This window comes from Schistocerca nitens, chromosome 5 (assembly GCF_023898315.1).
Source record: "Schistocerca nitens isolate TAMUIC-IGC-003100 chromosome 5, iqSchNite1.1, whole genome shotgun sequence".
Taxonomy (NCBI): domain Eukaryota; kingdom Metazoa; phylum Arthropoda; class Insecta; order Orthoptera; family Acrididae; genus Schistocerca; species Schistocerca nitens.
Genome location: NC_064618.1, coordinates 790114697 through 790132556, shown reverse-complemented (window position 1 = coordinate 790132556; position 17860 = coordinate 790114697). Strand labels below are relative to the sequence as shown.

General features: G+C 36.9%; 1 protein-coding gene across 2 annotated transcripts in view; it reads right to left on the bottom strand.

The window, feature by feature from the left end:
• Positions 1–17860, bottom strand: part of LOC126259671 (inositol polyphosphate-4-phosphatase type I A) — a 272253-nt gene that overhangs the window by 91546 nt on the left and 162847 nt on the right. The window contains exon 7 of one of the 2 annotated variants that reach the window (XM_049956616.1): positions 5416–5618. In XM_049956616.1, the coding sequence (XP_049812573.1) occupies positions 5416–5618 (203 nt within the window). Of the gene's footprint in view, positions 1–5415; positions 5622–17860 lie in introns of both variants that reach the window. The other variant, XM_049956617.1, reaches the window with a different exon arrangement.

Below are 17860 nucleotides of genomic sequence, written 5' to 3'. Positions count from 1 at the left end.
ACTCTTCCTGGGTGTTGCAAATATCCCAAATTTAAGTATAGGTTTTATAGTATGTATAGGAATACAGTAATATAAAACTGTCAAAATGATTACACACATAATACAAAATTGTCCAAATGATTACACATGTAATATATGTATATTACCCAGCACAAAGAAAAGTAAAACAAAACATTTTGTAAGGCTGATGTAGTTTTGTTCAGGCCTAATTAATTCAAAGATCTAATATCATGACCTTCAATCACTAGAAGAGTCACTGGCCTAGAACGTCAATCAATACAAGTACTCTATATTTCAAACTGCGAGCAGTCTCTTCTTCCCCAATGTAAATATAAGCTGGTGGCCATTTGCCCAGAGCCAATTAACTGTAACTGGTAGTCTAGTCTACATCTACATCTACATACACACTCTGCAATCCACCATACGGTGTGTGGCGGAGGGTACCTCGTACAACTAGCATCTTCTCTCCCTGTTCCACTCCCAAACAGAACGAGGGAAAAATGACTGCCTATATGCCTCTGTACGAGCCCTAATCTCTCTTATCTGATCTTTGTGTTCTTTCCGCGAAATGTAAGTTGGCGGCAGTAAAATTGTACTGCAGTCAGCCTCAAATGCTGGTTCTCTAAATTTCCTCAGTAGCGATTCACAAAAAGAGTGCCTCCTTTCCTCTAGAGACTCCCACCTGAGTTCCTGAAGCATTTCCGTAACAGTCGCGTGATGATCAAACCTACCAGTAACAAATCTAGCAGCCCGCCTCTGAATTGCTTCTATGTCCTGCATGCTATGTGCTGCATGCTAATGAGATTGTTCATGAACTTACTTTGTTGTGTTGTTTTGCAGGATCTTTTAGCACTGACTAAATTCCACTGAGCCCCAGGCTGATACTATTTATTTTAACTGTATAGCTAAAACCTGTTTTATTCACTATGTTATTTATATAACTAAGTTATTTACATAACTTGTAACACGTAATGTGTCTTGAACTTCTGTGTATGGTCAGTTTTTGAGAGGGGAAAAATGGTGATAAGGATTTTGGAATGACATAGTATTATTATTTCTATCCTAATGGATGTAGAAGAATTCCAGTTTTCTTATGAAAGAGGACGCTTTGAAACTCATACAGCATCAACTTTAAAAATTACAGCAGCAACAGAAACAACTGGTGTAGCAACTGCAGGACTGATAACTATAGACACAGCAACAGCTACAGCTTCTATAGATACTGCTACAGTGGCATGATTACAGCTTCAGCAGTAATAAAAGCTTATCGAACAACTCTTACACGATCCACTCCATTGTCCCAGTCCTCATCTTTGATCTCATCAGCCTTCGTTACATTCCCAGCATTTGATAGTGTCTGTGAAGACAGGAAAGACTTTGTGAGAGACTGTTGTTACCATCCTGGGGTAACTCATTTCACGGACCAAGCGTTAAGGTAATTACTGCCTGACCTGGTGCAATCCACAAATATTTTGACTGTTATGACAGTTTCTTATCTGAATGGAACATTCCTCACAGGACCTTGTAGACCATATAGAGGTATGTACCTTTAACACATGATACATGTAGTATCGAAGTGTTTGGATTTATTAAATTGCGAGAAACAACCTGGATAATCTGATACGCAATCGGTCTGTGAATTACAAGGCATAAATCATTGTTGCCATTTCATCTGATTCAATTTGGGGTGTAGCTACTCATATGCACACAGCCTCATATGAAATTGTGTAATGCAGAATATATGGCTTTTGCAATCATGTGTTAAAGCCCTCAACTTGAATACTTCATCAGTTAAGGACATCTTTGAAGTTTCACGATTGTTCATAATGGCTTGTGAAAATGTCATACAAAGGACAGTGCACTTACCACAGCACCTATTTACCAAACCATACACACTTATCTGCATCCCCAATATTACCATGCTCTGCTATATTTCCCAGAATGTATCAAGGAATAGAATACCCATTTTGCCATGCCCTTATTAACACTGTGTTGAGCACATACCAACATTCTGTAACAGAATGAATAATGACATGTGTTTGGCTGAATGGAATACGCACACACAAGGTGCATCCACCAGTTATACCCACAGACAGAAAGTTACGTCACAGCCGCACCACTGCCAGACATTAATTACATTTTTGGCTCGACACCAGAGCAACAACAACATTCCTTGTAGTCTCAACCGACCAGCATGTGAGATGCACTGCTTTCAAAATGCAGCGTAACATATGCCACACACTGGTAGTCACTAGAGCTGACTTTGGACACCTGATAGGCGTAAATCAGTCATGTGTCTGCTGAAGTTCATGAAGATAACTCAAAATGAGTCATGAATATATATGGACTGAATTTCTTTAACGCTTCTGGATTTTCATTAACTGATTTGTCTGAGGTCCTATCAAGTAGTGTCCTGTCCATAGTCATACATCACTGATCCAGCAAGAATTTCGAAGGCCACATCCCTCTTCATGCTGACAGCACCCTTCAGTTTTCACAGGCACAGCTTGCACTATGTACTGTCACAAACGATGTGCTAGGAGTTCAACTGAAAGGCCTGAACAGCAGTTCTCCACCACATTTCATCTAACACTTCTGACATCCCCACATTACTGTCCTCACATCTGATGGGTCCCTGCAAATTTCCAGAAACTAAAAGACAGTGAGCAATGCAAAACCCATCATTAATATGTTATTTACCTGTTGAGATTCTGGTGGAGTTATTTTCCTGGCAAGCAGCTGGTCATTTTCCTCGAAGATTCAACTCATGGGAGAATAATTTTAGTTACCACTCAATGGGATCACACATGTTCAGAAAGATCTATACTCTTTCTGGCTTGTACCAATATTTGTACAATGATTTTTGGTATCACTAACATACTAGCTAATATTCACAGTTTATAGAAGAACAGCTTTCACATCCTACACCAATTTGTGTATACCTCAATAAGCTCATAATCATGGGAAGAAATAAAATCAACAATATGCACAACTGGTGACAGATATTCTTGATAATAAGGTAGATGAGTCTGCACTGAAACCCAGGAAAGTGCCAGTCTTACAGCATGATGATAAGTACTTGTGACATATTCTCAGAAAGGATGGGGTATGGCCTGTGTTGTTCTCTAAAGTACACCATTAATTCCCACCACAGAGCCACAGTGGCATATTAAAATCTGTGCTTCATCCTCAACACAGTCACAATTTTAGTAGTCCATAAAACCAACTTCATTTACCTGGATCCCACAATGCAAACAGACCATCAAACAGATGAAACACCACCTGTTACAAGGACTGTGCCTCGTGCACCTCACACCAGGCCATTGACTCACTTTGATAACATATGCTTCAGTACATAGCCTCACTGCTTGCTGGATGAATCATAACATCCTATCACATGTGATTCAAAGATATGAAAAGAACTATTTACAAAAAGAGAAAGAGGTATAGCGTTTCTTTTATAATTCAGACAATGCACAACTAACACCAAGTCTGCTGACAACTTCCCCTGGCTTTGTCTTCTTTACTTTCCACACATTTTGCATGTCCTCTTTTTCCATATCAATTGCAGTGCTGAATGCTGTCAACTCACCACTAAACAGTAAGTATCTAGGGTCAGATGACCTGTTTGGCGGAGCAGCAAATTTGTGTATGGGCCATTACATTGAGTTACCCATAAAATGCCGAGAACAATGTTGGTATTTAAAATCATCAGTGTCATATAACTGAAATGATTTAAATAGTGCACGCCATGAAATTACTTAGGAGGCATGAATGTTACCCGTATCTGGAATGATGCCTCGTGGCAACGATGAGAGCATGTCATGAGTTAATATGTTTACAACCAATGTACATATTCTACACAAGTCATGGATGCATCTTTGTGTGTGATTAGGTATGTCTTTGAACTTGTAGTATATCATGCACTGAAGGCTGGCTGACTGCATCATGACTGAAGGCCACAATTAGAGGGAAATGAAACAGAAAGAAATGTTCCTGATCTAGATGTATAACCTGTGTTTCTCTTGTACACCTTAGTACACATTGATTCATTGTTCATACTCATTGCTACAATTCTTTGTGGCAGACTTATATGCCCTGCCATGCAAGGAATCATGTCCACATTTGGGTTTGATTCAAGGGAAGCAGAAAACTTAAATTTGGGTCATCTGCTTCACTGCTGAAAAAACGAGGCAGAAATTTTCATCTTTTTTTGAAGTGCATCTCCCAGACATGTATGGAAGCACTCAAAAATTTAGTTATTCATTCCTGAATGTTTTTCAGTTCTCCATTTCTAAGGTGTCAAGAAGATCGTGCCCCTGTCTGTTTCCTCCTTTTAGAAACTTACAAACCCATCAATGGTTATGAGCAATGTTGCTATTCTTCACTTGGTAGACTTTAGGTTATACGATGATGTGCACAGAATGTAGCTTAATTTCAAGGTGTACACACAAATATCTGAATATGTTAAGCTGCGTCCACACTGACCACATAACACAAAACACTTCCTGTTGTTGGTACATCAAACAAAGCAGAGGGTTCATGTGCACTCAGTTTGGCTGTGGCTTTATTGTGTTGTGCAAAACTGTAGATCCAAGGAGTTCTGTCATTCACTGATAGATAGCAATGGCACCATTTTCACAGTCGTGTTTGACACATTCATCACAGTTCAGTCAACTGGCTTGAAATATTTATAAATTATATACACAAACCTTCCTCATAAATCAGTCTACCTATTAGTAAAAACCCTATCGAAATCCCTAAAGCAGCTCCTGAGATTAACCCAAATATGCAGAAAGAAGTGCAGAGGACTTGAATTTATATATTAGAAATGTTTGTCATTTTATTTGTCTCATCTACGTTCCACAATTTTAGCACATCCTCTTTTTTTCCAGGTTAACTGCAGCGTTTGATGCCACCAACTCACTATCAGTCGCTCATTTTCCAACCACCTAGACATCGGGCTATGCAACAGAACAATATGTCACCACAACCTGCATTCCAAAAAGTAGTACAGATGCAAAAATATTGCCAGTTTGTTGTTCTGTTCCTTTTCTGTTTGTATATGTATGATGCCATACACGACATCATCATTATGTTACAGGGCACAGGTAATATCTGGTACTGATAGCTTTAGTTGGCCTTTTTTCCCTACGTAACTCTGTACAACTATTTTTATCAATTTATTGCTAAGTGTTTGAGTTCCAATCTAATTGCTATTTTCTGTATTCCTATTAGTGATCCTTTTTTCTGCTTGCTATACAACTGGTTATGGGTTGCTTGCTACATTATGATCTGTCATCTGTAATATCAGACATTTTGGAGTTTCACTACAGCTAAAAAACATCATTCGTTATAAAGTATAAAAATACCCTGAGAACAAAAATTCTTGTATTAAAATAATTTATAACTTACAGCAGTTGCTGAGGGAACTGGAAGCACAAACGACTCTCAGCCATTAATTCATGTACACAAATGTCACCACCAAGTCCAGAATGGAATCGGTATGTCTGAACATATGGTGAAGCAAAGAGTTGAGGTAGGTGACCCTGATTGGGCAGCTTCATTCTGGTGCCAAGGCGAGGAGGCAGTGACTGTGACCGTCTATGTGAGTACACCTGCTAAATAAATGAAACAACAATAAATTTTCCTGGTACCATTAAGACATCTTCAACAGCAATGGAGTATCACCTAATGCTTCTTAAAGATTAATTACTACCATGGTTTGTCAGAAAGTGCTGACAAAAATTATTGAGGTTGTCTTGATTGACAAATGATGTTTCTAGAGTGACACTGTCTGAATTTGGAAAGTAGATTATAGATGACTGCACATTTAACTGAAATGAATGAAACAATGAAATCTCACAGCTTCTGTCAATCATATGATGTAAAATTCAAAAGTTGTGTTTTCTATTTGAGTATACTGAGATGCACCATGTAATCAAATAAAAGACGAAAAACTGAAACAGATGTAATGTTCAAACTTTAATTTTGGCTTGAAAATGGAGTTTATCTTTCAAATATCCCAGACAACATAATAGCAATAAATATATTGTAGCAACTGGACTTTTTTTTTATGAAATCATTTGGCTTAGGCTGTTAAAACATTATTTATTGTGATTGCAATGCAGAAGGTTTATTACTAATTAATACATTAATCAAACAATCTTTGTTGAATATGAAATTCCTTTCCACATGCCCAAGTTTCCAATACATCTGTAGTGTTTGCAAGGAAACTTATTATATGTTACATCAACAATCAGTGGTGACTGAAGGGCAACAAAAGTAGCATGAACACAATAATAATAGCTTCTGCATGCAGTACATGAGAAAATTAGTATTTTATATTTTTATCTACACACCAAATAAGAAAAGTAAGTGTTGTGCATGCACACGAGATAAAACCATTCATAGTACATAATTTATTGAAACAGTTTTAAAAAAAGGAACTTCTTATTCAACATCTGTTTGCCAAATTAAATGCTCTGCTAGATAAAGGAAACAAAAAGGAAATAAAGTAGCATAATTATTAAAATGAAAACTTCCTCTGACACAAGTACAGCATTGTGGAGTTATTACTTCTTTTGTAATGTCATATCTGTACCTCAATATTTTTCATTTATAGTATATCAGAGCTCTTTTTTTCTCATCACAAAATTATCAGTTTCATGGATGGAACACTTTTTAAATATGTGCACAATACAAATAAGGTATTGTGGTTACCATACATTCATAAGTGGACTCAAAAGATGTCAGCTAGAATGGTGTGGTGGTGGTGGTGGTGGTGGTGAAAGGGGTTTCCAAAGGACACTATGGCACAGATCAACTGAAGTATGACAAAAATAAATGTGGTTACTAGTACAATATTATTAAAAATATTAACAGATTTCACACTGAATAACTGACTCGGCATTTGGGAAAGCTTAAGGAACTGTTATGATAATGTGACCACACATCCCCAGCTATGAATATCCTGAACATAAAAGTATGAAGAGAAAAAGTTAGTGAGGTCTCCTAGCACAGTAACTTTCAACACCAACTTTCATCACTTTGCCTCAGGCTAGTAATATTTGTTTACATTACTTTCTCCTTCACTGGTAGGCAGAACCTGAAATGGAGCTGATAAGATAAGAGGCAGGATGCTCTCTACCACAATCTGCTGCATGTGTGATACTTCCCTAATTTTGTTTTGCCTTTTCTTCTTATATCACACAAAACAGGTCGCAAAATGAAACATAGCTCCACCTATTAATCAAAACCCATCACTAACAACTAATTGATGCTGCACAGTGATTTACAATGTCTATATTAATCATATTAAATCACTGGGTATCACCTTCCAGCATAGCATCAAATGACGTATCCTGTTGCTTGGAGGCAACAATTAACTGTGGGTAGTCTTACAAAACACATGATGATGTAACACGAGTGAATTTTAAGTTAATATGTCTAATTCAGTATCTGATTATTATATCAACTTACATAATCATTTCTCACTTTTTAATGTTTTAAGTATATGGGGCTAAAAGTACACACAGAATGACACAACTGAGTATTTTTCTACAGATAAAGTTTTCACACATACATCTACAAAAATTCCTTTATGCTACCTCCACTACTCATTGAAAAAATATGCAACAATCGTTCAGAAAAATTGTTACACATGCAATATTGGGTCTCATTGCTCATTAACCACAGCAGATAGATAGATACATGTTCTTAAGTTTCTAAGATCAGTCACAAGTGCAATGCGTGTATTGTTTATAGTCTTAATAATTTATTAATGAAATGAAAATATGAGTGTGGATTTCTTATCACAACTCAAATTTTCAAAGGGGAAAAATTCAGCGTAATTCAATTGGCAGATCTATAACAATGTGATTCAAAGAAGAATTAAGTATGCTGTTTCTTGTTGTATACAGACAGAAAACAAGGACAATCCATTAAAAGAAGCAGCCGTACATTATGAAAATCACATTTAGGTGACACATAGCATGACACATCAAATAAATGATAGGTATCCCCCAGTTACTTACACCCCATGATGCATTTTGGGGTAGATGTACAACTAAAATCATATATGAGATGGCTGTTCATTTGGTACATCAGTATGTGACGACAACTTTTCCTTCTCCGTTACTTATAAAGACGATATGATTCTTCTCAAAGCAATCCTCACTATGTGGTGGGTATCACTTTCAGTATCTCTCAACCATTCTACAAACTGGTACTGCAACTGCCTGAGAAAGAATTGTGATTGTTCCTTATTGTGTCAATTCAGTGAATATACAGTTGGTAAACTCTATATAAATATTTATAAAAGGCTTAAGTTAGAAGTGTTATCAACTCATAGAAGAAGAAAAAATCAAAGGTACTAAGATACAAACAGTTTGGAAATTGAAGCTTATCACAGTAAGAAAAAATATGAAGCAAAATGAACATTTGTGACAAATTAAAACTGCATATTGCAACAAGACACAAACCCTGACACCTGCCTTTCTGGACAGTGTGCTATCAATTGCACTACCTGCAAGAGCCAGATATCTGTGTTAGAGTCAAAAACTTGCACACTGTTTTAACCTGTCACAAACATTCAGTGCTGTGTATACTCCTCCTAAAAGAGTAAATGTCAGAATGTAAATTGATAAAAAACAGGAAATGTTTTTCAATGTCCTTGCTTAGCTATTGATGGTAACTGACCAAATTACGATAATTTGTTTTACACCTCTGAGTGTATATACTTAATAATCCTTCAATATTTTTCTCTATTATTATTATTATTATTATTATTATTATTATTGTGAAGCCTCAAATGTTTCTCTCCAGTCAGAGATGTTTTGTAAATTACATTGACAGTAGAACAAATGTACTGAAATTAAATGTGGGATGATGCAAGTGAAGGATCACCCTGAACTTAAAATTGGTTAGTCTTCTAAAAACTTGGTACTGAAATTACTGCTCTTACCTCCTTCACTTTGACTTATCTCCATATAACATATGACTATCACTTGTGTGTCCTTAAACGTCTTAAACACACAATAATACAAGGACTAGATACATAACCAACACCACAGGCCATGCAACTTTAACATGGCACAGCCATAAATGGACACAATGTCCAAACACGTAACAGGTAATACTGTTTATACAATTGCTCATAGTCTAATCACATATAGTTCTCACAGGTGCGTTAAGGCTGAAGTGCACAAAACAAAGAAATCAACCAGAAATGTGAGACTTCTTCCCAAAATTGTTTATTATATTGTCATCACATGAATTTACTGAATGCTCACTGAGAGAGAGGCAGAAAGGCACACACCATTCTTCACAAGTGCTGAATAATACTAAGTCATTTCTTGCTACTCTTCCATTTTGTCTACCTAAGCACAATTGTTTACTATCTACATTTACATTCATGAGTAGTGATCTTCCAATGATACATCACTGCTGTCTTCTGCATGTTAACTTTTTCCTGTTTCACTTTATATGAGGCTTAATATAGTTTTAAAAAGTAATTTACGATTTAAACGATGTGCAGCTGAAATAATTATTAATTATCTTGATGATGTATACACACATTAGTTGACTAGAAGATTACTACATTATCAAGGAACATCCAGAAATTAATTAAATTTTATTGACACAGGACCAATAACAACAGAAAGAATGAAATTACATATTCAATGCAGGTGCCATGTACTACAATAACAGCACCTATATTTTTATTTCAATCATGTAATTGTTCACAGATTAATTAATATATGAGTGATGCTAGATTGTGAAATGAGTGAAGATGTAAATTAAATTTTTAAAAAAAAGTGTAATAAAATTTTTTATTTCATACATCTCAATGGAACGGCAGATTTAAAGCAGTAAAAGCTCTTGGAAGGAGTAATGAAAAAGAAAGAACATACAAAGAAAAAATTCTTTGCTATTATGTATATCAATATGTCACAACGATGAATCCATTGTATTCGAATAGATGCATGCAGTATTTCATTCTATTCAGTTTTCATCCAAGTTCAGATGTCTGGTTACTGAAAGATTATCATGGGCTAGTAAATGACTAGGGACATCTCACACATTCGTTCAATTAGCAACAGGTTAGATGGATGAGCAGAATAGAAAAGTGTCTGTTTTACATATAAGTGTTAAATATTCCTTGCACTATATGGATGAGTACTGTGTTTATGAAATACAACTCCATGTATGTACAGAAGAAATGACACCAAACCAATCTCTACAACTTTGCCAAATCAGTAGTAATCCCTGTAGGAAACAGTCACAATCTGGAGCGCATTACCAAAATTTTACATCATCACACTAGGCATTCATGTGATATGATGTTTGATAATGGTTGATGCATTCAGACCTACTGTCCCAATTATACTTGAGAAATGTTCCAGCAGATTACACCAAAATAAGACAGATGTGGGGAAAAATAAAAATTAAAAACCACAATGCCATACTCTATATTGACTAGCCTACAGGAAGCGCGCGCGCTCACTCGCACACACACACACACACACACACAAACACTGTCTATGTTGAAATAGGAGTAAATTCTAACAAACAATGGGATTAGCACAGCTGTAGCAGTGTTCCAATGTTCCAGGGTTTACATCCATTGTCATGTCAATTACACTTCAGTCATCTCATGCTGACATTCAAACTGTGAAGTACAGTTCTGACATTATGTTGCTTCTTGTGCATGCAAGTGTTCATGTGCTACAATTGTGTATTTAAATGACATGCATAATTTGAATGAATTTCATGTTGAGAATGTATTGATGTCAAGCTCTATCAAATGTCAGTTTTCCTGTTCCACACTACTCCAAGAGAACATTTTAAAGGAATGGAATAGGAACAGAAACCAAGGTGTGTGCCTGTTGAGCATAATTAGATGGCTTAGCTGGTGGAACACAGCTTGTGGAAAGCTGGTAACTAGGTTTGGTTCATTTAGTTTTAACCTGTCCCACATTAGTAATTCAGTGTATGCTCCACCAAAAAACACAAGAATTTAATCTTTCATACCTTGTTCATGAAAATGAAACTTTCATGCACAGTAATTTATGAGATTTAAAATAACAGAACAGTGAGAAATTAAGAAGAATTGGATGATTTCAGTGCAGCAGGAAAAACATTTTATTCAAATGATATAAAAAAAACTAGCGGATTAAATAAATACTAGACAGACAGCTTTTAAAAAGGTTTTGCACCCCACTCCTGACCACAGACTAGGAATAGCTATGGAGTAAGCCACTCCGATGTGCAGTACTGAATTTTTGTCACCAACACACAATGCCTCTAAAAGTCACATGACTTAATGATGCTTACCTGTGAAAATAAACTGTTTCTCCTGTCACATATTTCAATTCGTATCCTTAGCAGCAACAGTTATTCACTAGTTCTTTTACTAACAAATAATTATGTAAAAACAGTTAAAGTATGAATAATAATAATAAAGTTTCACTCTTTTAACGTAAAATGTAAAAAAGCATTGCTATCCCATAAGCCATGTGATATGTACTACTTAATGTTGAAAAAAATGTTAAATAGTCTATGCACATTGCTTATAGGAAATCATTACACATTGTGATGTGTTAATGGAGGTAAATGTACACCTGTATTCCCAGTACAGTTCGGCAGAGCACACTGTGTATCCAATTGTGAACAAGACAAAAAGGCTTATGTACACTCAGTCAGTCAACATACCTTGAAGGATCATATCAAGTTTATACTGTGCAGGTGTAGTCGGTTTACAGCAAGAGGGGGTTGTCCACATAGAGAGTTGCCCACAAAACTGGCATTCACCACGGTAACATCATACAAAAATTTAATATTGTGTGAAATGAAACATCAAAGATCTGCCTTGTAGTTTCGATCCATAGTCAACAACACCACCTGATGACTGCCACCTACAAATTACAGCTCATGGGTATCCTGAAGAAACTGCAACAGAACTGTGGACTGTTTATTTAATGGCAACTGGGGGGGGGGGGGGGGGGCGCTATGTAGACGCAGGCAGTATGCAGTTGTTTCTACACGATCAGCCTGCCCTCTATGTATTCATGAAGACTATCAGAACATCACCCCTCCCCAACAACTTCGGAAAACGAGGCATTCTGAAAATAGCCCCAAAGTTTTTGATAACATCATTTTAAATGTGGCTGGAGCCAGAAAATGATTAAACTTCACATTCCACAACCTAGACCTGAGGCTACATTGCAGAACAGTCTGTCATAACAGCCAATTTCTTCTCCATTCACTTTCATTAGCTTTGTAAATTCAGAACCAAACCGTTAACATTCCTACCTAATCTTGACAATGGCCTACACTACAGATCAGTCCATCAGCACAACCACTTTTCTTCGATGTTAATTCACACATTTACCAACAGAGGCACTACATCTGTGAGTCTGTGTCACCTGTTTGTACAGACTTTGCAATACTCCCTATTACAGACCACAGTTAGTGTAACTGACTTTCCTTCAATGCAGACTAACAATTAAGTTTAGACAAAATACCATGATTCATTAACAAACAAAACAAACACACATTATATCATACACTTTTTTGAAATGAACAAGAATACAACAAAATGAAGCACCAACTTCAGTCAACTTTATGTGCTTGACACTTGTGATACTATAAAAATTTGGCTATGAAGCCATATAGTAGCAAAAATTTCATTTTACTGGCCATATCTTCATTCACAGCAACAGTCAATGAACAGCTACTGAATTTCTTTGCCATATCCTTAGCAATTAACAATTCTGACTACAAAACAAGAAACCCACCAATACCTTCAATTGCAACCAGTCACTAATACCATGACGAGTAAGTTTCAGAACACTGAAATTCAACACTTGACAGAGCCACCACATATTACTTAATTTCCCCTTCATTGTTGTTGTTGTTGTTGTTGTTGTTGTTGTGGTGGTGGTGGTCTTCAGTCCAGAGACTGGTTTGATGCAGCTCTCCATGCTACTCGATCCTGTGCAAGCTTCTTCATATCCCAGTACCTACTGCAACCTACATCCTTCTGAATCTGTTTAGTGTATTCATCTCTTGGTCTCCCTCAACGATTTTTACCCTCCACACTGCCCTCCAATACTAAATTGGTGATCCCTTGATCTCTCAGAATATGCCCTACCAACCGATCCCTTCTTCTAGTCAACTTCTGCTACAAATTTCTCTTCTCTCCAATTCTATTCAATACCTCCTCATTAGTTATATGATCTACCCATCCAATTTTCAGCATTCTTCGGTAGCACCACATTTGGAAAGCTTCTATTCTCTTTTTGTCTAAACTATTTATCGTCCAAGTTTCACTTCCATACATGGCTACACTCCATACAAATACTTTCAGAAAAGACTTCCTGATACTTGAATCTATACTCGATGTTAACAAATTTCTCTTCTTCAGAAACGATTTCCTTGCCATTGCCAGTCTATATTTTATATCCTCTCTACTTCGACCGTCCTCAGTTATTTTGCTCCGCAGATAGCAGGCCTCATTTACTACTTTAAACGTCTCATTTCCTAATCTAATTCCCGCAGAATCACCTGATTTAATTCGACTACATTCCATTATCCTTGTTTTGCTTTTGTTGATGTTCATCTTATATCCTACTTTCAAGACACTGTCCATTCCGTTCAGCTGCACTTCCAGGTCCTTTGCTGTCTCTGACAGAATTACAATGTCATCGGCGAACCTCAATGTTTTTATTTCTTTTCCATGGAGTTTAATTCCTATTCTGAATTTTTCTTTTGTTTCCTTCACTGCCTGCTCAATACACAGATCGAATAACATCGGGGAGAGGCTACAACCCTGTCTCACTCCCTTCCGAACCACTCCTTCCCTTTCATGCCCCTCGACTCTTATAACTGCCACCTGGTTTCTGTGCAAATTGTGAATAGCCTTTCGCTCCCTGTATTTTACCCCTGCCACCTTCAGAATTTGAAAGAGAGTATTCCAGTCAACATTGTCAAAAGCTTTCTCTAAGTCTACAAATGCTAGAAACGTAGGTTTGCCTTTTCTTAATCTATTTTCTAAGATAAGTAGTAGGGCAGTATTGCCTCACATGTTCCAACATTTCTATGGAGTCCAAACTGATCTTCCCCGAGGTCGGCTTCTACTAGTTTTTCCATTCGTCTGTAAAGAATTCGTGTTAGTATTTTGCAGCCGTGGCTTATTAAACTGATTCAGTAATTTTCACATCTGTCAACACCTGCTTTCTTTGGGATTGGAATTATTACATTCTTCTTGAAGTCTGAGGGTATTTCGCCTGTCTCATACATCTTGCTCAAGATGGTAGAGTTTTGTTAGGGCTGGCTCTCCCAAGGCTGTCAGTAGTTCTAATGGAATGTTGTCTACTCCCGGGGCCTTGTTTCAACTTAGGTCTTTCAGTCCCCTTCAAACATGCCATATTTCAAATACGGCACCCAGGCATGATGTAAAATAACACAACATCGTGGTATGAGTAGATAAGCAGTTGTTAGCATGCTACTTAGACAATAAATGGGCATCATTTGGTTTCAATATGATGGACATAAGGAATTAAGAGGGAAGTTTAAACTGACTGTAAACCATGCTCTGGGAAGGATGTGCTGAGTAACTGGACGAAGTGTGGAAAAGATCTACAGCATTTTAATAACAAAATTCAGAAAATGCTGATGTCAGAGATTACTGCACCCTTGGTTCAGAAAAGAACACAGAAATGTAGACAGGCAAAAGCCAGTAGAGATTAATGTGTCTATAAAAAGACTGATGTGCAATGCAAACAACTACCTCCACTGTCATATGTTAGCAAAAGATCTTGCTGAGAACCCAAGAAAATTCTGGTCCTACATAAAATCACTAAGTGAGTTGAAGACTTCTATTCAGTCACTCATCAATCAGTCTGGAGGGGTCATAGAAGACAGCAAAAGGAAAGCTGTAGTTTTAAATTTTGCGTTTAAAAATACTTAACACAGGAGGGGTGTACAGACATACCATTGTTTAACTGTTACAAAGATTGCTGTATGGAGGACACAGAAATAGGCATTTCTGTGTTGAGAAGCAACTGAAAGTGTTGCTTACCAATAAGTCACCAGATCTGGATGGAATCCCAATTCGCCTTTACAGAGACTACTTATTAGCACTGGTTCATTACTTATCTTGTAATTATTGCAAATCTCTCTCCCAGCACAAAACCCCAAGCAGCTGGGGAAAAAAAATGAAAGTGTAAGTGACCCCTATACATAAGAAGGGTAAAACAAAGGACATGCAAAATACAAACCACTATCCTTAACACTGGTTTTCTGCAAAATTCGTGGGCGTATTCTGGGTAAAACAAAGGACCTGCAAAATAGAAACCGCTACCCTTAACAATGGTTTTCTGCAAAATTCGTGGGCATATTCTAAGTTCGAACATAATTAATTTCCTTGAGACAGAAAAGCTTCTGTCCGTGAATCAGCACAGATTTAGAAAGCATTACTCATGTGAAACTCACTTTGCCACTTTCTCTTAGAATATCCTGCAAATCATGAATATGAAGGCCACCAGGCAGATTCAATATGCCTAGATTTCCGGAAAGTGCCCCACTGTAGAGAGGTAACAAAGGTTCGAGCATACAGCATAGGTCCTCAAATAAGTGAGTGCCTCAAAGACTTCTTAAATAAAAGCACCCAGTATATTATCCTGGATGGTGGGCGTTCATCAGACACAGGGGTATCACGAGCAGTGCTCGCGAGAAGTGTGACAGGACCACTCTTGTTCTCTATCTACATAAACTACCAGACAGATAACATGAGTCGCAATCTTCGCTGTTTGCTGACAGTGCTGTAGTGTACTGGAAAGTGTTGTTGAGTGACTGTAGGAGGATACAGGATGGCTTAAGGAAAAAATTTTATTTGGTGCGACAAATGGCAGCTTGCTCTAAATGTAGAAAAATGTAAGTTCCTGTAGCTGAATAACAATACGTCCCTGAAATGTTTGAATACAATGTTATTGATATACTGCTTGATGCAGTCACATTGTTAAATATCTAGGCATAAAGTTACATGGGAGACACAAGGGGCATCACAATGCAAAGTCAACCTCAGGAAATGAGGCCTTAACAGTGATGATCAAGTTTGACAATGTGGTGACCTACATGATCAACAAAATCTGCTAGTCTGTGGGATTCTGCTGGATACATGCACTACTAGCAATCTTGCTACAACTAACAAAATGGCAGTTAACATCGCTGAACATTGGGACCTTGTTTGTTAATTTTTTTATCCTCCTTGCTGTATTTTGCAAATTCTTGCTGTACATATTAATTCCTGTATTTTTTTGTTATTATTATTTTCTACCTGTAGTTCATTGGAATTCCTCTGTAACTGATTCACTGTATGTTGTTAATCTCTGTATGTTTGGTATTAATGATATACCAGCATTGTAATAATTTCATTTCCTGGACATGTAAAATAAATAAATAAATGTTACACAGAAATATGAAATGGAACACGCATATGAGGTCAGTAGTAGGGAAGAAAAATCGTTGTCTATGGTTTATTGGGAGACTTCTACATAAGTGTAGCACATCTATAAAAGAATCTGGTTATAGAGCACTGGTGTGACCCATTTTTAAGTACAGCTCAAGTGTTTGGGATCTCCACCTGGTCGGATTAAAGGAAGACATTGAATCAATTCAAAGGCATGATGCTAGATTTGTTATTGGTAGGCTTGATCAAGACGTATTATGGAAATGCTCTGTGAACTCAAATGGGAATTCCTGGAGGAAAGATGATGTACTTTTCACAGAACACTATTAAGAAAATTTGGACAATCAGCATCTACAGCTCATTGTAGAACAATTCTACTACCATGAACATACATTTTGTGTAAGGATCACAAAACAAGTTAAGGCAAATTGTATGGATGCATACAGACAGCTGCTCCATTGGTGAGTGGAACAGGAAAGGGAACAACTCATAACAGTACAAGGTATCCTCTACCATGCACCATATACTGGCTTGAGGAGTATGTGTGTACATGTACATCATTACATCACAAGTCAAGGCTGAGACTCAGTACCATATGTTTTGGTTGACCTGATTTCTTTGCCTGCTGGAGGTTAGTGTGCCTTGAAGTTTACAATAAACCTAATGTTAACTATAAATTCACATATTTTTTATGTGTTTGTATCAATTTTTGAAAGTAGTTTTCCTAAAAGGATAGTTAAATGTAATAATGGTAAGTCATTAAAAGAACCTTGGTTCATTACAGGTATCAGAGTATCTTCACAACAAAAAAACACTTTTGCAAAGTAACTAGAACAAGCAATGACCTAGAAATACTTTCGTATTATGAACAGTACTTTACCACATTAAGAAAATTTGTACAAAATCCAACAGTACACATTATTGACAGATCAGATTATAAAATAAAATTGGTAGTGAACTATTGTTAAAAGAGAGAGAAAATTTTCTAGCTTTTGGAATAAATCCTCTGTGCAGCCAGAGGGTTATTCAATGCTGGTTTAGTTCTTAGTTCAGAAACTGAATGTAGAAAGTTACCCTAGACCCTTCCATGGATAGAATTTACAATGGGAGTCAACAGGGTTTGCCACTGGCCCACTATTGTTCTTGTTTTACGTTAAAAATCGGCCATTCTATCTGGATAAGGAAGAAGAATTAGTCCTGTTTGCAGATGATGCAAGCAGTTCTGTGAAGTTCAGCAAAGAAGCATCAACAGAAAAAACAATAAGTGATGTTTTTATCAAAGTTACTGAAGAGTTATGCACAAACTGACTAACTTTAAACTTTGAAAAAGTGCAGTTCATCCAGCTTTGTGCTTTCAAAAATATACCACCTCCAATGAACCGAGTA